The 21,461-nt window shown below is 39.5% G+C and overlaps 1 protein-coding gene across 1 annotated transcript; it reads right to left on the reverse strand.

Annotated features, from left to right (window-relative positions):
• Positions 1-5,132: 5,132 nt before the first annotated feature.
• On the reverse strand, positions 5,133-21,461 carry LOC139728790 (uncharacterized). Its single transcript, XM_071639730.1, has 8 exons — positions 21,254-21,461; positions 19,738-19,862; positions 18,724-18,923; positions 16,630-17,931; positions 15,839-16,044; positions 15,207-15,263; positions 9,158-9,245; positions 5,133-8,166 (listed from the first exon to the last, which is right to left on the reverse strand). The coding sequence occupies exons 1-8, from the start codon at positions 21,371-21,373 to the stop codon at positions 5,432-5,434; spliced, it is 4,833 nt and encodes a 1,610-aa protein (XP_071495831.1). The 5' UTR covers positions 21,374-21,461; the 3' UTR covers positions 5,133-5,431.

Raw genomic sequence — 21,461 nt, forward strand, 5'->3', positions numbered from 1 at the left:
GTAATCACTCCCTGCCCTCATGTCCAAGAACATTGAATACATGACTACAGTCAATGTGTACATACACAGCTCTCACAGAAATCTTTGCCTGAATAACAGAACAGTGTACATGAACCGAAATGAAATATGATTTTTCCTTTAAGTTTGCAAAGCAATTATAGTATTTTCCAGTATTTTCCATAAACGACTGTTTATGGCCATTAACTAATGATCATACACTGTACATACCAACAAAACAGATATCAGTAGGTGTACATGATGAATGGTTTATTCTTTTAAAGGATATCAGAACTCACAGTATGACACTCAAAAAAGCTTTCATTGCATACAAAAACAGGCCTTTTAACTCAAATTAAGCTGGTCTATCAGCCACAAAAATTGCCATGATATCACCCAAACTCATAGCACCACATATACATACATTTGTAAGCTGTCAAACTCTATTTCAATTAATAAGATTAACATCTTCTTTTGCAGAAATGTACTGTATTCCAGCAAATTTCCATCTGACATTAAAACATGGCAGTCAAGTACATACATCCCTACTTCAACTTCATGACATTCAAACCACAGCCTACCATGTTGATCTTTTGATCTTTCGTGCATTATGTAATCTTGGTACATAACAGGAAAGTTCACAGAAATTTCAAATAGACAATTAATGCATGTACAGCATTATTTTGAACGAACTGGTCTCAAACACAGTCAATTTTTTTATACAAAGTGTACATCAAGAAAATTACAGTTTACCATGTAAGGGCAAAGATGTTAATAGAAATAATGGATGCAAACATGAGTCATTGAAACTGAACATGAAGGGAAATTAGATGTTATTATATGATTCAATGATTAGCAGAGACTTAAAAAAAAACACCTCCTTGCATTATATGTTGATCACTGATGTATGACTTTTAATGCTCAATATGTGAATTTTGTAACCACAAAGACAGTTATTATGTACTGCTGTAGCCAATTGTGTAGCATTTCAATAATGCCCAACTTGCACTGTTCTCTGGAAATCCCACACAGTGCACTCCCGTTACAACGAACACGGTTATAACGAAGTAAAACTTCTGGTACCAAAATTATCGCCATTAAAGTCTATGGTACAAAATTTGGTTATAACGTACACTGTTACAGTGAAATTTTAGTTATAACGAAGTCTTTTCCGAGCACCACTGACAAAGAAAAACAAAAGAAATGTGCTTCGTTATAACAAAATGCGAATGGCTTCCGAAAATATGTAGCGGAACAAGCATTTATATATAGTGTCTCTGCATGGGCGAACGCGTCACATCACTTTGTGTTCGCTCCGTGTGTAACGCAGTTTCCGAGGGGAACTTGCATTATTGTATTACAATAATCTGAAATTGAATAACTGTTTGTTTTATTGTTCACAAAGCTTTCCAGTGTATGACGAGTATTCAACAAACAGAATATAATATATTAGTGGCTTCCTTGTCTTCGTTATATATTGTATTTGTTCAGTCATAACGAAATTTTGTTGTAACGAAAGAAAACTGCCGGTCCCGAGCATTTTGTTATAACGGGAGTGCACTGTACCGTATTTCACACCTCCCTCTGCTTTTCTTTCTTTCCCCACCTCCCTCTTGATTTCTCATCTCAGCCCTTCCTTCAAAAATATATCATTTTCAATTAATATCTGCATATTGTATTCTGTATCTTTTATTTATTACTATTATCATTTTTTTTTTATTTTTTACATTAACCTGTTTCAATTTTGTAATTGGCATACATAATATTATGTATTCAGTAATACATTTGACAACATTGGTAAAGTTCCATAACATTACTGAGTATGTTCCCTTGGATCATTATCAGCACTAGGCATCACCTGAACAATTCCTAAAAATACACTGTACTTCAGCCATAGGTCCTATATATTGATAGGAACAGAAAACTCAACCTAAAATGTAACTTAATACTCCTCATTTCCTTTCTTGCTCTGTAGTTTTTACATATACTCTTGAGAGTAAACTCAGCAATAATGTTCGTTTTCTGATGCTGCAAGCTTTCTAAACAATTTTGATGCAATCCACCCTGTTTCAACAAACATCCATGCAATGAATTCTCTTATGACCAATACAGTAAAACCATGCATAAGCTGATCTTGTGTACGTCAACGAACTGCTGCAGTCAATACAATGAAAAAGTGCTGTCTTTTCACACTTAGTTATTGTACACAAACCTTTTTACCCAGGTCAACAAAAAAAAAAAAAAAAATTGCATATGTTGACATGATTTAACGGTCCTGACTAAGGATATCGTACATCAATTACCTAGCATAGGTCAACAGATATTTATTTACTTTATGAATAAAAACATAAAACAGGACAAGAATGCTTAGCATTGTGATTGTAGCGGTTTTTCTGTCTGTGTGTTCGAGATAGTGTCTAGTGCAGGTGTAGGTGTGTTCGTCACGCTCCATGACATGTGCCATCTTGTTGGCTGTTACTGACTGTTTGTAAGACTGGAGAAAAACTCTCCATATCTCTTTCATTTTATATGCTTCTAAATACCTGCTACGATGACAGCCATGGTTTTATGAGGAGCAATTTACAACCAGGAGAGAGATATTGTGCCTGAAGTGTTTTGATCACAGTATTATAAAAGGATGTTCACATAGCTGAACACACATATTGTCAGCTGAGGTCCAGACGGGCGTTATCACATTTGAAGATTTGAGCGTGAATACAAACGAATCCATCAATTTTTATGAAACAAAAAGTAAAGTGGGTCGATTATAAGCATTGTTCTAAATGTAAGGTAGAATAGCACCCACACGTTTCCAATACTGAACATTTCACTGGAAATAGATTAATTCCAAATTGACAACACAATGTAGAGGAGATCGAGCTCTACAACACGATACTAATAAGCTAATACCCCCCTCCCCCAATAAAAAAAAAGGATAAAGTCCTGGTTCTCAGCCAACAATATAGGCCTGTAAATCCATGTGCATGCTTTACTTCGTGGACTCACAGCTAACATTGCCCTTCACTTTATTTCAGAGGGCCTCCATCTTGAAATATAAAGTATAGGGTATAAAGTTCAAAGAAAAAGAAATTCCAAGGGTTTATTGATCAGCAGTCAATTTCATAACATCCTGCTATCACATGTATGCGTGACCTAAAAGACATTGGTCCTTACCTCTGTGTAAATGACTAGTTGCAGACAGTTGCATATCATCAACTTTGTTCGCTTTAAGTCAACACACTTTCTCTGGTTCTGTGTATGCCAACTGTTGTGAAGAATTACTGTACATATTCGTTTCATACCAACTCAATGAAAACACCAGTGTTCAAAGGAATTTTAGTACAATCTGGGAAGCAATATGTGACCCTGCATCACAAAACCAACAAAAAGTCGCCAAACATGGATTTTTAGTTAAGGGCAGATTCTGAAAGAGCAGAATCTAAGCTTTAAAATAATGTATAACTCAATTCAAATGGACTCCCTAACCTATCTAAATACTCGAAAGATAGTACACATTCTGGAAAAGTGTGAACTGAGAAAAGAGTCTCTGAAGTACAGGGTCTATGGGACTATTCAACTACTTAATCTTGACCAAGCCATGCTAGCTGTGTGATGAAAGGGACAAACCACAGGATGTAAACCACTAGAGCAACAACAATGAAGGGATTATTAGATTAAGATGAAATGGAGCATGCTCTATTAACACATTCTGTTTATGATTAATGTCAACTTTCAAAGCAGTAATATTATCCTTTCAAAAGTTATTACACTTGAAAGTGAAGAGCGTGCAAAGGATTTCAAGAAATGAAAAGGGGGCTCTAAGACGTACCTGATCATTCTACTCTCCCCAAAAAAGGGTTGTAGAAAAACAGCTGAAAACACACTTTCCCTTTCATGTTACGATCCCAAACTAAAGAATAACGTAGAAGAAGGATAGCTCTTTCAGAAAATATTGAAAACTCAAGATTGACTTGGTTGACCCATTTCACCTTTTCTGAATCCTCATGTAAAATCAAGGGGTGCGACTTTTTGTTGGTTTTGTGATGCACAGTCACATATGGCTTTGTCAAATTACATTTTGCCTGTCAATGGTTTAAAGGCACATTCTGTCTCGGTGAGAATACGCAAAACTAAATATCAACATCTAGAGCAATACTCCAACCTTCAATGTGTGCAAAGAGTTTTCAGCCACATTTGACGACACGAAGGATGAATAACAGTGGTTGATTCTAGCAAAAGACACACAGACAAGTCAGCCACACTGAGATGTTAGGATTACCTCGACCATAAAACCAAGTCATGCATTCAATACAATCCACCACGATCAGTAGGTACAGCCAATGACTGTGTAAAATGTTCACTGTGTGAATACACATGCCTGGCACTGTGCCTTTAATGAATGCAGCACCCAAGTAGACGTGAGCTAAAGATGAACAGGGTATTTTATGATTAAAAGTACAACATATATTGAAATACATTTTTTTTTTTTTGACTGACTTTAAATGCATTCCTTGGTTTACATATCTTTGCACATTTGTCTTCTCTATCCTTTTAGATATATGTAGAAGTAAAGAAATGTGACTAGATATCTATCAAAAGAGTAAGTATGGTATCCATGGTAATGGGAAATGGATCTTTGTAAAGCTTTGGAGAAATATATCTAAAATGTTAGCCTTGCAAATGTAGTAAAAGCTTGTGCCACACATATTCCACATTCAGATACAAGAGCAACCTGGGCATTCTATGCTTCATAAATGGCTTTTCATTTATTCTTTTTACCTCCTCGGGAAGTAAAAAAAAAAAAAAAAAAAAAAAAAAAAAAAAATTGTTGCAGATTACACTTGTATCACATTCAATCGATTAAATGCATATACTGTATTTGGCAGAAATGGTTGCACACATGATGGAAATAATGACAACTCATATGTTTAGTAATGTCTTTTGGGGCAAGTATATTTCCTAACTGTTGAGTACCAAACTGTTCTTCACATAAAGAGAGAGGCTACCACTGGAGTTAAGATCAAACTCCAAATGCTGTTACCACATACAAAAACTGCAGAAAAGAAGCAAAACATTGGAAAAAAAAATAAAGGACTCATGGAACTTCATTTGGAAGTACAAAGATGGACCATTATAGAAGATAGTGCCACATTCATCAACTAAAAATATCCTGGATCATACACGAGAACTTGCATTTCCTAGACAGTTTTACCATTACACATTGCTCTCCAATCATTAATTTGCAATGAGGGCATAATTCTGAAAATAAATGTGCAGAATTCAACAATTACATCTGCAAATTTGCATCTGAAAATAAATCCAATTGACATTGACACATAATCATGCTAACTCTTTGATCACAAAAATAACTTACGGTTGTTTTCTGTTTTAATCTTTTTGAGGGGTGTTTGAAGACATGTACATTGTACATATCTTATCTTTTCCTTTTCCTTTCTTCGGTTGAAGTCCTTTTCGTGTGCTTGCCTGTAGCAGATGCAGGACTGGGATTCGTGCGAGATCGCTTACTGTCGTAATAATACATGTCCTCATACCGGTGTGATCTCCTCTCTTCGTCCCTGCCACTCATCCTCCGCGTGAAATGACGATGTTGCTGAGGCTGTGGGGGTGGTGTGGTCTCATGTCTCGCAGACGAAGGTGGAGCAGCGGGAGGCGGGCTTTGTCGGTGGCTTTTCACCTTGGGCGGCACTCTCGACTCACTGGGGGAGTACCTGCGGGGAGGGGACACTCTGCGGGAGAAGCGGGATGATCTACGCTCCATCAGGGCGGATGGCACACGGCCACCCTCTGGTTCCTTGCTGGGGCCAGCTCCTTGCATATCCTTGTGCAGAGCGCCGCCAGACCTCGTGCGCTTCCTGGTGGCAGGTTTTGCTTGCTCCAAGTCCGGATCTGACGATGGCACGGACTGGGTTGGTGATGGGGACTGGTGGCGTGAACGCTTCATTCGACCATAGTGGAAGTACTCGTCTTCTTTTGATGGGTGAGGGGAATATGCTCTCCTGCGGGACTTTTTCCCATAGTCTCCTTCCTCTTCTTCCGCTTCCTGATTCCCCAACTCCCTGTAACCTGACTGACTCAGGGATTTTCTGTCTTTCTCATCAGGCACTTCACCCTCCTCCATGTCTGCATCTAACTCCCCTTCTTCAATTTCTTCATTCTTCCTTGTTAGTCTGCTGGTCTCCTCTCCTTCCCCAGGTTTTGGAGTGCCTTCCCTCCTCCTTTGTCCATCGGCATCACTAGGGGATTGGGAAGAACTTCCATGGATCACTCCTCTGATGGAGCCACGACCACCTCCCTTTGGACTGTGGACAAGGACAATGGGAATAGCTTGCTGTCCATCACTCCTCTCATCCTTGAGTCCTTCAAACTCGGTGGGCTCATCCATCGTAGGGGTAGGAGGGTTGGCCATGGCTGGGTCATCAGACAGTTCATCTCCAGAAATATCCTCTGTCACCTTTGTAATTGATTCTTCATGCAAGGGTAAAACATCTTCTTCTACTTCCCCTTCTGAAGGAGCTTCTTCTCTCTGGTCCCTGGACTTCTTTGAGCTCTGGCTGGGTGTAGTGATATCAACGAGTTCTTCATCAGATGAAATGGCTTCTGTTTGCTGGAAAATAGATGACAGGGGTAGGGGCTTCCTGCTGGCTGCTGAATGGCTCTCTAGATTTGTCTTGTCAGACTCCTCAAATTCACACTCATCACTTGATATCTCTTCCCTCTCTAATTCCACAACAGACGCAATCCCTGTCCTCTCCTCTGCTGTGGTCAAACTTTGAGTTTCTGTCTCATTGTGTTCCCCAAGCTCTGCTCCTGTCTCATCCTTTGGCAAAATTGTTTTGCTACCCTCACTCTGCTCCTCTTCAACTTCTTTTTCCATAGATTGTTTCATATCTCCAGATTCAAGAGCCTCACATTCTCCAGTCTCTTTCAATGTGTTTGCATCCATAGGCTTTGTAGCAAGTTCAGCAGTTAGCTCTGTAAGCACACTTGAAGGAGAAGCAGGTGAGAGCTCCTTAGCCTCTAGGACATTGGTTGTTTGGTGTGGGTCAGTCTCGGACGCATCATCTTTGGGCTCAACTTTACAGACACTAGGAGGAGAAGTGGGTAAAGACTCCTTAGCTTCTGAGACATCTGTCATTTGATGCTGAGCAATATCAGACGCACTATCCTTAGGCACAGTTTCTTCACCATTCGGTCCTTTTTCCACTATGGCAGCACTGCCCTCAGAACTAGGAGTTTCTTCTGCCACTGAGTTCTCAATCCCTTCTCCCACTGTCTTTGAATCATCATCCACACCAGTATCAGATATTGGCAAACTCAATGATTCTACCAGAATCTCTTTCTTTTCCTCACAGGGTGGTTTCTCCTCCACAGGTCCCGTGTCAGCCTCAGCCGGGGAGTCAATCTTCGCACCTTCATTAGTATCAGGGAAATCTGTGATAGCTTCTTCTTGCAACTTTGATGATTCACCAACATCAGTCCCTATGGCTTTTCCTACAAGATTTTCGGCATCTTCCTGCAATATGCCTGTCTCCATGTCAGCAACAGATGAAGACTTTGCATGTTCAGAGGGGATAGGGCTTGTGCTCTGTTCAGCTTTGCTGGCCATGCTGTCATCGGTCATAGCTGTGGCAACTGGGACTGTCTTCAGTAGCTCCTCCTCCTCCTCGTCCTGCAACCGTTGTTTCCTCCTGGAGGATTCCTCCCTCCAGCGCGGCGTTTTCTTCCCCTTACCTGTCGCAATCTGGAACGAAAACCTGCAGTACGTCTTCTTGCCATCTTTCTCCTCCTTGGATCGTGAGAGGAGCAGCTTGGCTCTCACCTGGCTCTTCTTCAGCATCTGCTTCTGGGTCAGGTTGAACGAAAGCAGGTAATGGAAGGGCACCAGTGCCTTCCTCCTCTCAATGCAGAAGATCCCCTGCCTGAAGATCGGCGGCAAGGGGACTGGCACCTTGCTCTGTAACTCCCCATCTGTGGGAGACACCTCGGGCACCTGCTGGGCATCACTGGCGTCACTCTGCGAGAGGAGGCTGCGCTGTCGCTTGGCTTCGCGCCTCTTCTCCTGCAGCTTCTGCTCCTTGAGTTGTTCCTTTGAGAGTCTGTTGTCGCCAGCCTCTTCCTCAAGCTTTCCTTGCTTCTGCCTTCGTTTTTCTGGAGAAACAAAAGAACATGTATAAGTTTTCACACACAATTCGTAGAAGGATAACTGACTTGAATAACATAAACAAAATGTTTCAACAAAAGTATTCAAAATCTTGAATTCAACCCCTAGCAAATACATTATTCTTAGCGAAATCCCAGGTTTTTACAGTTTCTTCCAATTTCATCATATTTACCATGGCAAAATGTCTAGGCTAGGACAAAATAGCCAAACTGAGATCTATTACAAAGAAAACTGAAATGACAAACAAAATGTTAACCCCAGCTATTTAATTGTTTATACCCCATATGACCTTCCACTATGACAAATTTACCTTTGACCTCACAAAAGAAGCTGTAATCAGCTAACCACATCTAAATGGTTATCCATGTCGACAGACAAATGGACAGAGGACAAGACAAGCAAAGATCATAAAGCCTACAGTAGCCTCAATGTAATGGCATTAAGAGAGAGCTTCATTCACATTCCTGAAGCAGTGATTCTTTCATATCCCACAAAGGAAAATTTGCATGATAAACACAAGCGAAGCACTTTGTAAAGCAGGACAGATTTGATGGGGCAAAATTTACAAATTGCTGCACTGTATATATCATCAGGAGTGCTACTGTAGTATTCACAATTTTCTGTATTTGATATCTAGAAGCAACATTCAGAGTGTGATTAAATTCTTGATTTATACACGAAAAGTGTGCAAAGGCATCAAACAAACTGCATGTATCGGCAACTGCCAACTTCAATAACTGCCTATATGTCACTTCTCGTTTGATTTGAGCTGAAAGCAAGCCACACTATGCTGTTAATGTTTGTTTGTTTTTTCATTTATGGACAAAGTACTATTTGAACCTCTCCACTTCTGAGTGTTTTCAGATCTAATTTTTGGTAAAGGACCATTGGTTGAATACATTGACAATATGAGACTATCAATCCTCTATGAAATACATGGAGCAAAGTGTCTTGACTATCAAATGACTGAATGCTGACCTTGTTCTGTGGGGCTCTCTCCATGTTCCTTGTCTCTTTCTTCTTTCATCTGCTGCCGACGCCGTGCTCTCTCCTCTTTGGCCTCAGCCTTAGACAGCGAGACAAGAAAATGAGAAAAGAATAGAACATATAATGCTTTTATATCAATGGCTATGTATTACATAATCACAACTAGCAATGTAAAACATGCAAAAAAGCTACATGTATGTTTTATATTTTGCTACCTTATTGACATCATTTGAAAGAAAATAGAGGGAATTAATGGCAGAAAAAATATAACATTTTGCTGAAGATACTATCCTCAGTATTGCTTGAAAAAGTCCAGCTACATTTTATGTCACTAGGAAATGTAGAACTTGGTCCTCAGTGTTCATTTCTGCACACAGTAATTGTTCAGCTACACTTAATGTCACAACTCATACTTATTTTGCCTCCGTACACAGGAAACTCAATCTCTGCATTGTTCCTTCGCCCTTGATAATTGTTATGAGATATTTGATAGACAGAGTTCAAAGTTCAACTGTGCATTTATGAAATCATGTCTGGAACGCAAGGCGAAAACAGATATGTGGAACATGGAATAAAATAGACATGCGCGGCAATAGCACAACGTTTGTCTTTCTCTGTGCTTGCAAGCTTTTTCATATTTTGTCCCAAGATGGCACTAAGTAACTAAAATATGTAATATGTTACATCGCAGCAACAGCATTTCCTAAATATCGCCTTTTTATATCTTGTGAATGCTTTATGCATCTCTAACAGTTGCCATAAGATTACTTCATAATTTTTTGAGTAAATGCAATATAAGCAAAATGAAATGACAATTATATATTTTGCCACATGAGCTCATTTCAGGCCAGAATGATCCAATTCTGAGACAGCCACAAAATTTTGCCAAAAAAAAAATTTACTTCCACCACTTGAACAAGGAAAAGTAGAAATTACGCGGTGCGTAATATATGTCCCCGCCGGAAGTAGCATTTTGTAGCCAATGTACAATACAGGTCAAAAATCAAGGTCAAAGGTCAAAGAAGGCAAAGGTCAAAATTCTGTGTAGAAGTTTTGAAGCCCTCACCTAGTGCCATCACATAAAGCAAACGGAATCAAAATCGGGTTAGAAATGGCGAAGGAGTAGCATTTTGTAGCAAAATGTGCAATAAAGGTCAAAAATCAAGGTCAAAGGTCAAAGAAGGCAAAGGTCAAAATTCTGTGTAGAGGTTTTGAAGCCCTCACCTAGTGCCATCACATAAAGCAAACGGAATCAAAATCGGATAGAAATGGCGAAGGAGTAGCATTTTGTAGCAAAATGTACAATATAGCTCAAAAATCAAGGTCAAAGGTCAAAGAAGGCAAAGGTCAAAATTCTGTGTAGAAGTTTTGAAGCCCTCACCTAGTGCCATCACATAAAGCAAACGGAATCGAAATCGGGTTAGAAATGGCGAAGGAGTAGCATTTTGTAGCAAAATGTACAATATAGGTCAAAGGTCAAGGTCAAAGGTCACGACTGAAGTTCTGTGTAGAAGTTTCAAAGCTCCCATGTAGTGCTATCATATAAAGCAAACAGAATCAAAATTGGCTCATAAATGACAGAGAAGTAGCAAATTGAAGATTTTGATCACACACGGACGCACACACGGACACACGGACGGACAGACACACGGACGGACGGACGGACGGACGGACACACGGACACACACACGTACGGAGCCCGTTTCATAGTCCCCTGCTCGAACTCGTTCGGCGGGGACAATTATTGATTTGTCTATGTATCCCTTCAAAGAGCTTAAAAAGACTAATAACCCCACCCCCCCCCCAAAAAAAAAAAAAAAAAACACACACACACATAAACGAAGAGACGTCACCTTCCTACAGTCACATGCAGAGTGAGGATAAATAACTAGAATTTTTATGATTTTTGCTTTGAGAAAATTTGTGTTGCCCAGGAAAATAAAACAAAAACAGAAAAATATGCATCACTCTCGCATGTTTAAGATTTTAGTGATGTTGGAGCCACATTTCAAACATGAAGTCCACATGTATTTGTAAGGCTCTTTACATCTTTTTTTCTTTTTTTTTTCCTGTGCGCAAGTAACTGTTGACATCAGAACAGTATGTCAAATACCAGCTTAAAATAGCACCACTGATGACCAGTACAAATGTGCATTGCTCCTTGACATTGATTTTCTTTTAATTTTTGAGGCATTATTTAGCCGATGGATAAAACTTTGTTCCCTAAACAGAAAAAAGAATATATTGTTTTATTGGTACAAATTTTTGATGTTTTACCATGTACAAATTGTAGTTGAAGTCATCACATGTAGTGTCTGAGTATTTGCTGAAAACCTAATATCTTCTTCTCTCAAGATAACCTTTTATACTGTTAAAAGAAAGTTTTTTTCTATCATGACATTGTGTAACCTAAAGACCTCCCTTTGGCCATGTTTGATTATGATTTACACAGTCAAGGGTAATTTGCACTACAAATATACAACAATGGTTTCAAATCTCAATTACAAAGCCAAAGCCAAGTATGAAAGGGTATCGCCTTAACACGCTGTAGCAGCCTGTCCTACAGCATTGTATTGTTATGAATTTTGTACTTTAAACTTAAAAGTGAATTATCAAATGTTGCTTAAAACAAAGTATCATTCACAAAGGATCATTAGAAAGTTACACTGTGAGTGGCTTGAGAGAGAGTGGATTAAAAAAAAAAATTATGCATTTAGTTGTATGCAAAAATGACATAGACAACAATAAAAAGACAAAACCTGTCTTATTTCCCCGTTTTCGAAGGTATGACATGATTGGATAGCACTATACAAAAGCAATCATTTCCTCAAATGCCATTAAATGCCATAAAACAAACATACGTTTAAGTTCTAAAGAATCTAGGTAGGCTAAGACAGTACTTATTACTATTAAAAACTCAATCCTCACACACCCCCAGTAGACAACACAGCTGCATGTGCATGTCACGCTTGTTCTTCACTCAGTTAGTAATTTCACTCAAAATTGCTATCAATGTTAAAATACACAGCAATTCGTCAAAATGTGGGGACGAGTATGTACGATATTCAAAGGAATATCAAAGAAATCATCTACGCCAGGATATCAAAGTGAACAGAAATATACCCAGTAATGAAAAAGAAAAGAAAAGCCATGGAAATGTAAACGATAAGCAAAACACAATGACTGAGTGAAGGATAAAAACAAACAAACAAACAGTGAAGCTGTTAGAGTGGAATAATAATAATAAAATATATATATATATATATATATATAATCATGCATAAACACACACAGTGAGTGACACTGCAAAAAAAAAAAAAACAAACAAAAACATTTTTTTCCATCGCCACCTTTCCTGCACTGTGCAGCAAATGGCAAATCTAAACCATGCTCAAGTTGGCAGTAGTATATAGAGCAAAATTAAACAGCATGGCTACAAGTTTGACCACCATTAACGGTTTCACTTATTCTTCTTGGGTGCAACAATTTTTATATCTCTGCGGAGGCCAAAAACGTTTACTTCATTAAAAATGCAAACAAACAAAAAAAGTAAGTGCAAAAGAACCCATTAAGGCACAAATTAAGAAAAAAAAATCTTCTTATCTATAATTCCCACTTCAATGAAATATGTAGGGGTTTTTTATAAAGTGAAGTACATCGTTGTGCACATCACAATTTGTTTTACAGTTTATCAAAGCAAATTCTAAAGGTTAGTCTAGCCGTTCAGTAGCTGATGATAAAACGTGAAATTGTGTGGAATACTACTTTAACAGCATTGACGTTTGCAAAAGAACAGAGCTAGTGTGACAAAAATTGAATCTACCGTATATGGTAATGTTCCATTAAGAATGACTTTAATTTGATTCTTGTGGTATTTTAACTGAATTTTGTTGCACATGCAGTTCAATGAAAGCAACTGGTGATGTAGAGAATGAAGAAATGTCTTTCACTAGAAATGCCACAGTGCTTTATCCAGCTGAGACAATGCTTATCTATGGATGAGATTTGTATTTTGAGCACATAACTTAACGTGAAAAGCCACTTCATGTTTAAGTTGACTATAATAAATGGAGTAAAATCAAATACACGGGTCAGTACAAGTTTCATTAGAACTTTATAATGTGATGGAAGTTTAGAGCTTTATATCAAAGATAATGATCATAATCCAACTATTCAGAATTAGACAAGACAATGTCAGTGCTTTAGATGGCTCTCCAAATGGTTAATTGTATAAAAAACTTTTGCAAAATCCATCTTTGGGTCAATAATTCAGCAGCCTATTTCATTACGAAATGACTGATTTCGTAACCAAATAGGCCATGTGACACTTGGCGCTCCATACAAATTGCCCATGGTTTAAACCACGGTTTCATTTATACCTCCTTCGTGAATTTGGGCCATTGAATCTAACTTTGCTGTGCCATGTTATCTTTGTTTGATTTACTCTATTTGAGGAGGTCAATTTACAAATTTGGGGTTCCACTTTAAGACATAGAAATAACAAAAAATATAACTACCAAGCAGACATTTCTTTACAAAAGTAAAATGTGCATCCAGTCACACGGAAAACTTAAAGTTGCGAATCAGCAAGCATACATCATGGCAAAATGTCATTGTGTCAAGAGGTTTTTTTTTTTTTTTTTTGGAGGGGGGGGGTGATATCTCATTTGCCTCACTATTATGAGACACGCTTTCAAGGTATTAATCTAAGGCGCACCATTGTGTCAACTTTTAGAAGATGTTTCTGATACTTAAAGAAAGGAAAGTGTATATCATTACACTCCTTCATGAGCATCAATACTTCGTTTCCTTGCTGAAAGGGAAAATCAAACCCAAATATGTGGATTGAGGGAATTAAGTACTATCAGTGGAACACTGAAGTTTGAGGTAAACTGGACAATCAAATGAAAATGTATACATTTTGAAAGACTGAGTACTATTATTGCTGGCTGAGAAGACTACATTTTCAGACATTTTGTTTGGACAATATGGAGAAAATATATTTTAAAGAAATTAATAATATTTTTTGCTTTTCTAGCATTTATGCAGCACTTGGCTCTCCTCTTTCAGAAAACAGTGGGACAATAATACAATTAACATATGACAGTAACAAGTCAAGGAAATATGTACTTTTAATATAAGATGAAACTTTGTGGAATTCTCATTATATTTTCATTATATCATCGTCCATATGTGACATCTGTGTACAAGTGTCCTGTCATAGTGAGGACTGCACCTAAACTTAAAAAACGCATGGATGTTTGAAGGATATTCCAATTTTCCTCAAACTTCACTAACGTGTTCTACTGATATTGCTGCATTGACTCAATCCACACGTACATTCGGGTATCATTCCCCTTTAACTTTATCTGTTCTGCATCTTCCCAAGTCCTGTTTGTGAGTAGTTGAACATCTATTGACGATTAGGCTTGGATAGGGGAAAACCCATCACCTTCGTAATATCTCTTTCCTTTTGGTATAGAAGCATTCTATGACAGTACAGATATTTGAATCTAGGCAGGGGGGAGAAGCCCTCAAAATAATTTCAGGCACCTTGCAAACTAATTGATGTTGCAACTATTTTTGAAAGCTGCCATGACAGAACAACGATGACGACACTTGACGAAAAACGGTTCTTTGACAATATTTCCACCAAAAATAGAGAAAAAAATGCAAGGGAACTGTATTGAAATGAATACATCACAGAGCTGAATGCCAAGTAAAAGTGAAATGCTGAAAATTGGTCTCCATTTGAGATGTGTCCCATAGGAAAGAGTGCTGGAAGAGCAAATTGTTGATGCAGATGTATGTGACAACAGAGTATATAATGCCTGATTCACACCAATCTTGAAAATATATTCCCTGCTGTTAAAGAAATTTTTTGATGACTGACAAAGTGGGTGAATTGAATGGGAAAAAGAAGAAGAAAAGAGAGAAAATTTTAAAAAAGACTCATCCCAACCTTTAGGGTTGCTGAGGTTGATTAATACAAACTGCAATTTCATGTCACACGTATTTAGGAGAAGGCGTTAGTGAGCACCTTCTGGGCTTTGGCTCCATGTGAACTGTGGTGCTGAGCAATCCATGCTTTGGTTTCCTGTTTCACGACACAAGAGTATAAACAATAGATGTTGTGACTTGAGGATTCACCCGAATACACTCCCTCCCTATTCCAGCTCACTGCTCTTACTTGGAGGATCTAAAAATGTCATTTTTCCCCCCACATGATCCCAGTTATCGCACCCGTGTAGGATGTATATATGTGATGAGATATGCAAACATATGAGAGCACTTAAACCTATGACCAAAAAAATTATGATAAGCAAGCTGTGAAGCCAGAGACAGAATCTCAAACCATAATGACCAATGGGAGTTAAAGTAAAAATAACCATGCTCTAATCCCCAATCGTGCATACATCTATCATTACTTTTCTATGAGACACTTGCTCAAATGACAGGGACCTTCACTGCTGTTTTGGTCTTTAATACGTAAGGGATAAATAGCACTACTTTCTACTGAAAAAAAAAAAGAAGAATTAAAATCTGACCTGCTGGGATAGGATCGATTCTACATAGGCACAAAGAACACTACAAAGGTATGTGACATGAAGGCAGCCAAGAATGGAACATGAATGAGCATAATTTGTCCAAAGGAAACTGATTGCTTCTTACGGCTTTTTTCCTTCTCTCTGCCTTGGTGGCTTCGTCTTCGCTGTCACTCATGTACTGCCTCTTCCATCTCGCTTCTCCAGGGCGAGGTGAGGATTTCCCGCCCGATGAGGCAGGGGAGACGCTGCGCTCGGGGTTCGTCTTCGATGCCAGCAGCATCGCGATGGACTTTGGCACACTGTCTTTGGTCTCAGCCTCTGGCTTAGCTGCTGCTGGATGAACAAGTCAAGCAGCACAAAACTCAGTTTTCACAGTCAGCAGGGTTTCAGTATATCACACGAGCAATTACTTTTCACATCACACATGAACTCAGAGCAGCCTCCCCCCCCCCCCACCATAAACCACTGACAATAACTGAATAAAAATGTGAGATATATACAAATATCCACATACAAATATCCATAGACATACTTCCATATACATGTATCTATGGATGCACATAGATACAGTGTGTCTATTCACAAACACATGAATTCATGAATTAATCATTAAAATCAGCCTAATAGCAATCTGAGTAATTACAATGGAAGTATCTTGTGATTTTAATGCCAAAATCTACCACTGTTGATACCTCTGGTTTATCATGAATTTTCTACTGAATTTGTAATCAGCTTCATCTATACCCCTTCCTTGCCTACAAACTTTTGCAATGTCAGTAACAGTCTGGATGTCTAAATAATACCCAGTGCATCAAAAACAATGCTTACCATGGAAAAAGAGAATATAAATTTCATAACTCTTCTCGATGTTTCATTCTCCCCGATAAACATTGAAACAAAGCTCAAAGTGCTTACCTTTTTTCGCACTGTAATCATCAGTATCCTCTCCACCACTTTCGTCACTGCTGGCAGATGAACTCGATGAGGAGCTAATCTTGTCATCAAATGATGACAGATCACTGGTGTGGACAGAACTGACGGTCACGTCCGACACGTGGCTGTCTGAGTCAGACATGTGGTCCGGGATGTCTTCAGGGAAGAAGTCTCTGCTGTCATCATCCTTATCAACGTCTTTTGTCTTGTTTTCATTATCCTTATCAGCGTCTTTCGTCTTGTTTTCGTCATCCTTATCAGCGTCTTTTGTCTTGTCTTCATCGTCCAGTGCCGAGCCTGGTGAGGACACATCTTCAAGATGCTTGGATAACAGGTCCTCCTCCCACGGAGTTTTCTCACTGTCTGACGACATCTGCGTCGACAGCGTCTCGTCTCTGGAGAAAATTCCTGGCTCCTTGAGAGCTGTTTTGCTCGGGGGTGGGGAGTCAACCTCACTGGCAGTTGGTGTCTGATGACCTGCTCTGTCTAAAAGGATGCCTTTGAGGCTCCCCGTGCTTGAAGAATGCTTCCTCTTGCCAAGTGTGGGAGTGTATTCCGGACTTGGAATCTCATCAGCGGGGGAAATCGATTCCTTTTCTGGATTCTGTTCTCCCACAGAATCCTTACTGCTTTCATCCACACTAGCGACTGGTACATTTGACGGAGAGGAAGTTTTCCCTCTGGGCGTGCTTCCTTGCTCTCCTGATGCTCTAGCTGCAGCCTTCATAAGTAGCTTCTTGGCTGTAGCTTTGGTTGGGTCCATCCTAATTACCCTGACAACCTTGGTGCCATCAGCTTTCCTAACGACCACCTTCTTCACAATACTGATTCTCTTCTTTAGCGGGGGTGCCTTTGCTGGCGTTGCTTTTGCTGGAGGTGTAGTTGTGACAGGTTGTGCCTTTTCCTCACTTGCTTTGGGTTTCTCTGAGAGTTGGCCATCATCACTGTTAATGCTCAGTGGGCCGGAGGACACTGAATCCAGACTTGGGGTTGATGACACTGAAGAGGTTCGCCTCCTTTCCGGGACGATGCTTGGTGGAAGTGGAGGGGGAGAAGCTTCCTTTGCTTTGGGAAGAGGAGGTGGCTTTGGCTGCTCCTGAATAGAACTCGTCTCGGGCAGAGGTGGAGGGAGAGGATGATCAAGAATTTCACCTGGAAGTGGGGGTGGTTTTGGCTGGGAAACTGGGGTCTGAAGAGGCGATGTGCCCCATGCGATGTGGGGGCTATCAGCTGGGGATCCCTTCACACCAGGAACTACTGGACTTGAACTTTGGCCACTGCTTCCTATAGAAACAACCACAGATAGCAAACCTACTCTACATGTCTTGTATGTCAAATCTATTAACCCAACATTAACCATCGGGACACTTTACAACTTACCGGTATATGGCCATTATGTGGAAAAATCAGATTCAAACTCAGATCACTGTGGAAAAAAGTTAATACAGTTTTCACTCAGCCAAGTCATGATGATTTGAGGTTGACTTGATGACTTGCTGATACAAATCTTCTTTGACAGTGCAGAATATTACTCGACATGACAGATTTATGCATGGCAGTTGATGACGGTAGTCTTGCTATTCTATCCTTTTTCTCACTGACATAAATTGTACTTCAACATTACAGTTGACATCATTCATACCCTTGTGTAAATAACATCATTCTATTTGAGAGTAATCTTCAAGTTACAAAATATGCAACATTTTGTTTAATACAAAACTGGTGTGACAATTTCTTGTTATGGTTAATATGTCTATTTAGCAGTGTAAATTTCTTGGCAGAGGTTTTTTTTTTTGGTCTGTTTTCACTTTCCAAATGTACAAAACAAGATGTCTTAAAAACCCACATTCAGCTGCACTATCATTAAAATAGTGCTGCTTCAACATTACAGATATTTTCGCGGGCTTTAGAATTCGCACTAGCCAAAATTAGCGCAAAATAAGCGAAAATTAATGTACCACAAAAATTCAAATGTTTACAGGAGTTAAAGGTGTAGTCTTATCTACCTCTGGTACTGTGTTGTCATGTTTTCAGCTCACATAATCCCTATCCTAACGGTAATCCCAAAGTGCTCACCTGGCTGAGGGGTGACAGAGCTGCCATCCACTGCTTTGAAAGTCTCCGCAACTTTGGGATCACCACTGGTAGAAGATTTGTTGTCACTGTGGAGGTACTCTTTGACGACTGCCTCTATGCGGGGGAGAAATATGTGTTGTACCTGGGCATCCACAACTTGTTCAATGATTCTCTCGACTCCCGAAGCGAGCATCTCTGATCTGAAATTTAATCAGCACATTATTTCAAGGAGTTTTTAGTGTGAAATGGTAACATGCTATTTAAAGCTGTGAGTGAAATCCTAAAAAGCTGTGTGAGATTCTAAGTGTGATAAAAAAAAGGTACATACTGATAATTAAACCTCAGATGTAAGTCAAACATGCGTTTGCCTCAACACTGTACTAAATATACTGGTTGAAAATTTATATCTTTGGATCACAGCTCATTCAATGTTTTATCAAACGTTAAAAGGTCAGCCAATATAGCACCATTGAGAACATCTCGAGCCTGAAGTTTTCACGGCCCAATCTGGCAGCCAGGGTCTTGCGTGAATGTGTGCACTTCACTTGTGATATCGCACAAGTGCACACATGGGGTGCAATATCTTATCTTATTTATTTATCTATTTATATATATATATATATATATATATATATATATATATATATATATGTTTTGTTGTTGTTGTTGTTGTTTTTTTTGGGGGGGGCAGGGTCAAGGTATTTCATTTTATTTGCGGATGACCCCACTGCAAAACATGATGGTATACCTTACCCAGGACTGCACACTCACCCATTTTTTCTTCTAGTCCGACCTGTCTGTTAGATCAGTAGGTACCTAATTTTCCATCTTTTACCAGTGGTCAATTCCCAAAAAAGTTACTGGTCCGACAGCGACTTTTACTGGTCAGGGACTGTCGGACCAGTGCCAGTGTGAAGTGCTGCCTTACCTCACTGGGGAAGATACAAAATGTACACATGCAGTTTTAAATCACAGGCAATTACACACATTAAACAGTGTATCCATTCCACTCACTCGGTGATTTGTCGTCTCAGGCTGTTCCTCAGATGGTTTTTGTTCATGTCAGGAGTCCATGTGAATTTTGCTAGGAAAGTGGAAACATAACCTTCCACCCTTGATCGCAGGTTCTGATATGCTGGCTGCAAAGACAGAAAAAATGACACTATCAAGTTTATTTAGAACTGACAGACTTGAAAAATGGTATGTTAGTAATGCAATTGACACAACATTTAACAGGCCTGGAATAGTAATGCTACTTTGACTCAATAATGAAATGACATTAATGAAAACTTGGCAATATTTGTTTTTCATTGATAAGCATACATTTGCCATTCAATACTTGACCTGTTCACAAATCTAGCATTACATTTTTTAGCTTCTTCTTTCTTCTGGAATTTTGTTATCAGCATGCATGGGCCCCATTTGATTAAAAGTTGATATGATACTAATTGGATGGCAACTCTTGCTGGAATGGCAATTGTCATGGTATGGACAAGAATCCAGCTTCCTGAGTGGCTGTTGTTATGGAAAGTTATCACTCCAGCAAGAGTTGCTATCCAAACATCTCATGAAAGGGGGCCCACGCCCAGGTACATGGTTGAAATCCAATCCCTGAGCAAAACAATGTCCCTCAGCCCTCAGGCTATTGACCTACAAACCTAGGTGTAGAAATGGGCATTTTAGATTATTAGTTAATTGGTTTCCACATGTAGCAGGCGGTCGACTTTTGGACGGTGTTGTGGTCGAATTAATTATTAATGCCATGATGAGCTGGTCCTGTTTGCATTAGATCTGGGCCTACTACTATTACTAAAACTCCTCCAAACATTGAAACAGACACTAACATTTTACTTTTTACTAGAATCTAGTATTGTAGTATTATGTCTACTTTAGACTTCGAACGTTAGTAACATTAACAAGACAGATTTTTCTGCCTAACTGCACGAGAGCGGCATAGAACTCTAATCATCGAACCAGGCCAAGTAAATCTTTGAGTAAGAGTATTATGTAAGACTCAAGAGCTGCGACAAGGGATTATTGCATCAAGAGTCAAGAGGCTCTCACACCACACCAGCACACTGCACCCAAAATGTCCAAGTCTGGCAGGATCACATCAGCATTGTCTAGTTAAAAAAGTGCAGAGCCGCCAGTGGCTTGTGGCAGTGCGGTCAGTGTGCAATGCGTGGTGGGGAACATTTTAACGTATTCCCACATACTCACTACCGTGTGGGTGTTTATGTTTGCGGCCGGCCTCGCACATATTTATGCCTCGGCCTCGGAAATTTACTACGTAGTCGTGATCGTACTAGTACAAAAGGGGTTTTCGGTTATTCCTAAAATGCCTCCAACCTGATCATGAGTCAGATCATTATTAGTACCTTATAATAAATTCATTCTCTGTACAGGCCCACTTGCTACAGCCTGGGATAAGAATAAGATGATGGTCTATGGACCAGCAGTGTCAGTGATGGACCCAGTCCCAGGTTCCATCTCATACACGATACACAGCCCACGGCTGAGCTGCGCTTACCTTTGTGTCCACATCGCCAAGGCAATCACGACGAAATTGATCGAAAATTCCTTGGGATTTAACTCTGTCTACAATCCTGGTAACTAGCGCAGGATCAACTCCATTCGCGGTTGCCGACATGTTGGACTAATGGAGGTATAGGCCAAACAGATTCAGATGAAAATGCTTTTCTTTGGCTTTGGCGTGGCCCCAAGATCGCGCTAAGTCG

This window comes from Diadema antillarum, unplaced genomic scaffold (assembly GCF_040938485.1).
Source record: "Diadema antillarum isolate AM-2024a unplaced genomic scaffold, OU_Dant_1.0 seq00000201_RagTag, whole genome shotgun sequence".
In the NCBI taxonomy this organism is placed as follows: domain Eukaryota; kingdom Metazoa; phylum Echinodermata; class Echinoidea; order Diadematoida; family Diadematidae; genus Diadema; species Diadema antillarum.

Coding starts and splice junctions, on each gene's coding strand:
- LOC139728790 (XM_071639730.1), bottom strand. CDS start 21,373: ATGTCGGCAACCGCGAATGGAGTTGATCCTGCGCTAGTTACCAGGATT. Junction 17,932..18,723: donor CTCTGTCACCCCTCAGCCAG/GTGAGCACTTTG, acceptor TTGTTTCTATAG/GAAGCAGTGGCCAAAGTTCA. Junction 16,045..16,629: donor TGATTACAGTGCGAAAAAAG/GTAAGCACTTTG, acceptor TTCATCCAGCAG/CAGCTAAGCCAGAGGCTGAG.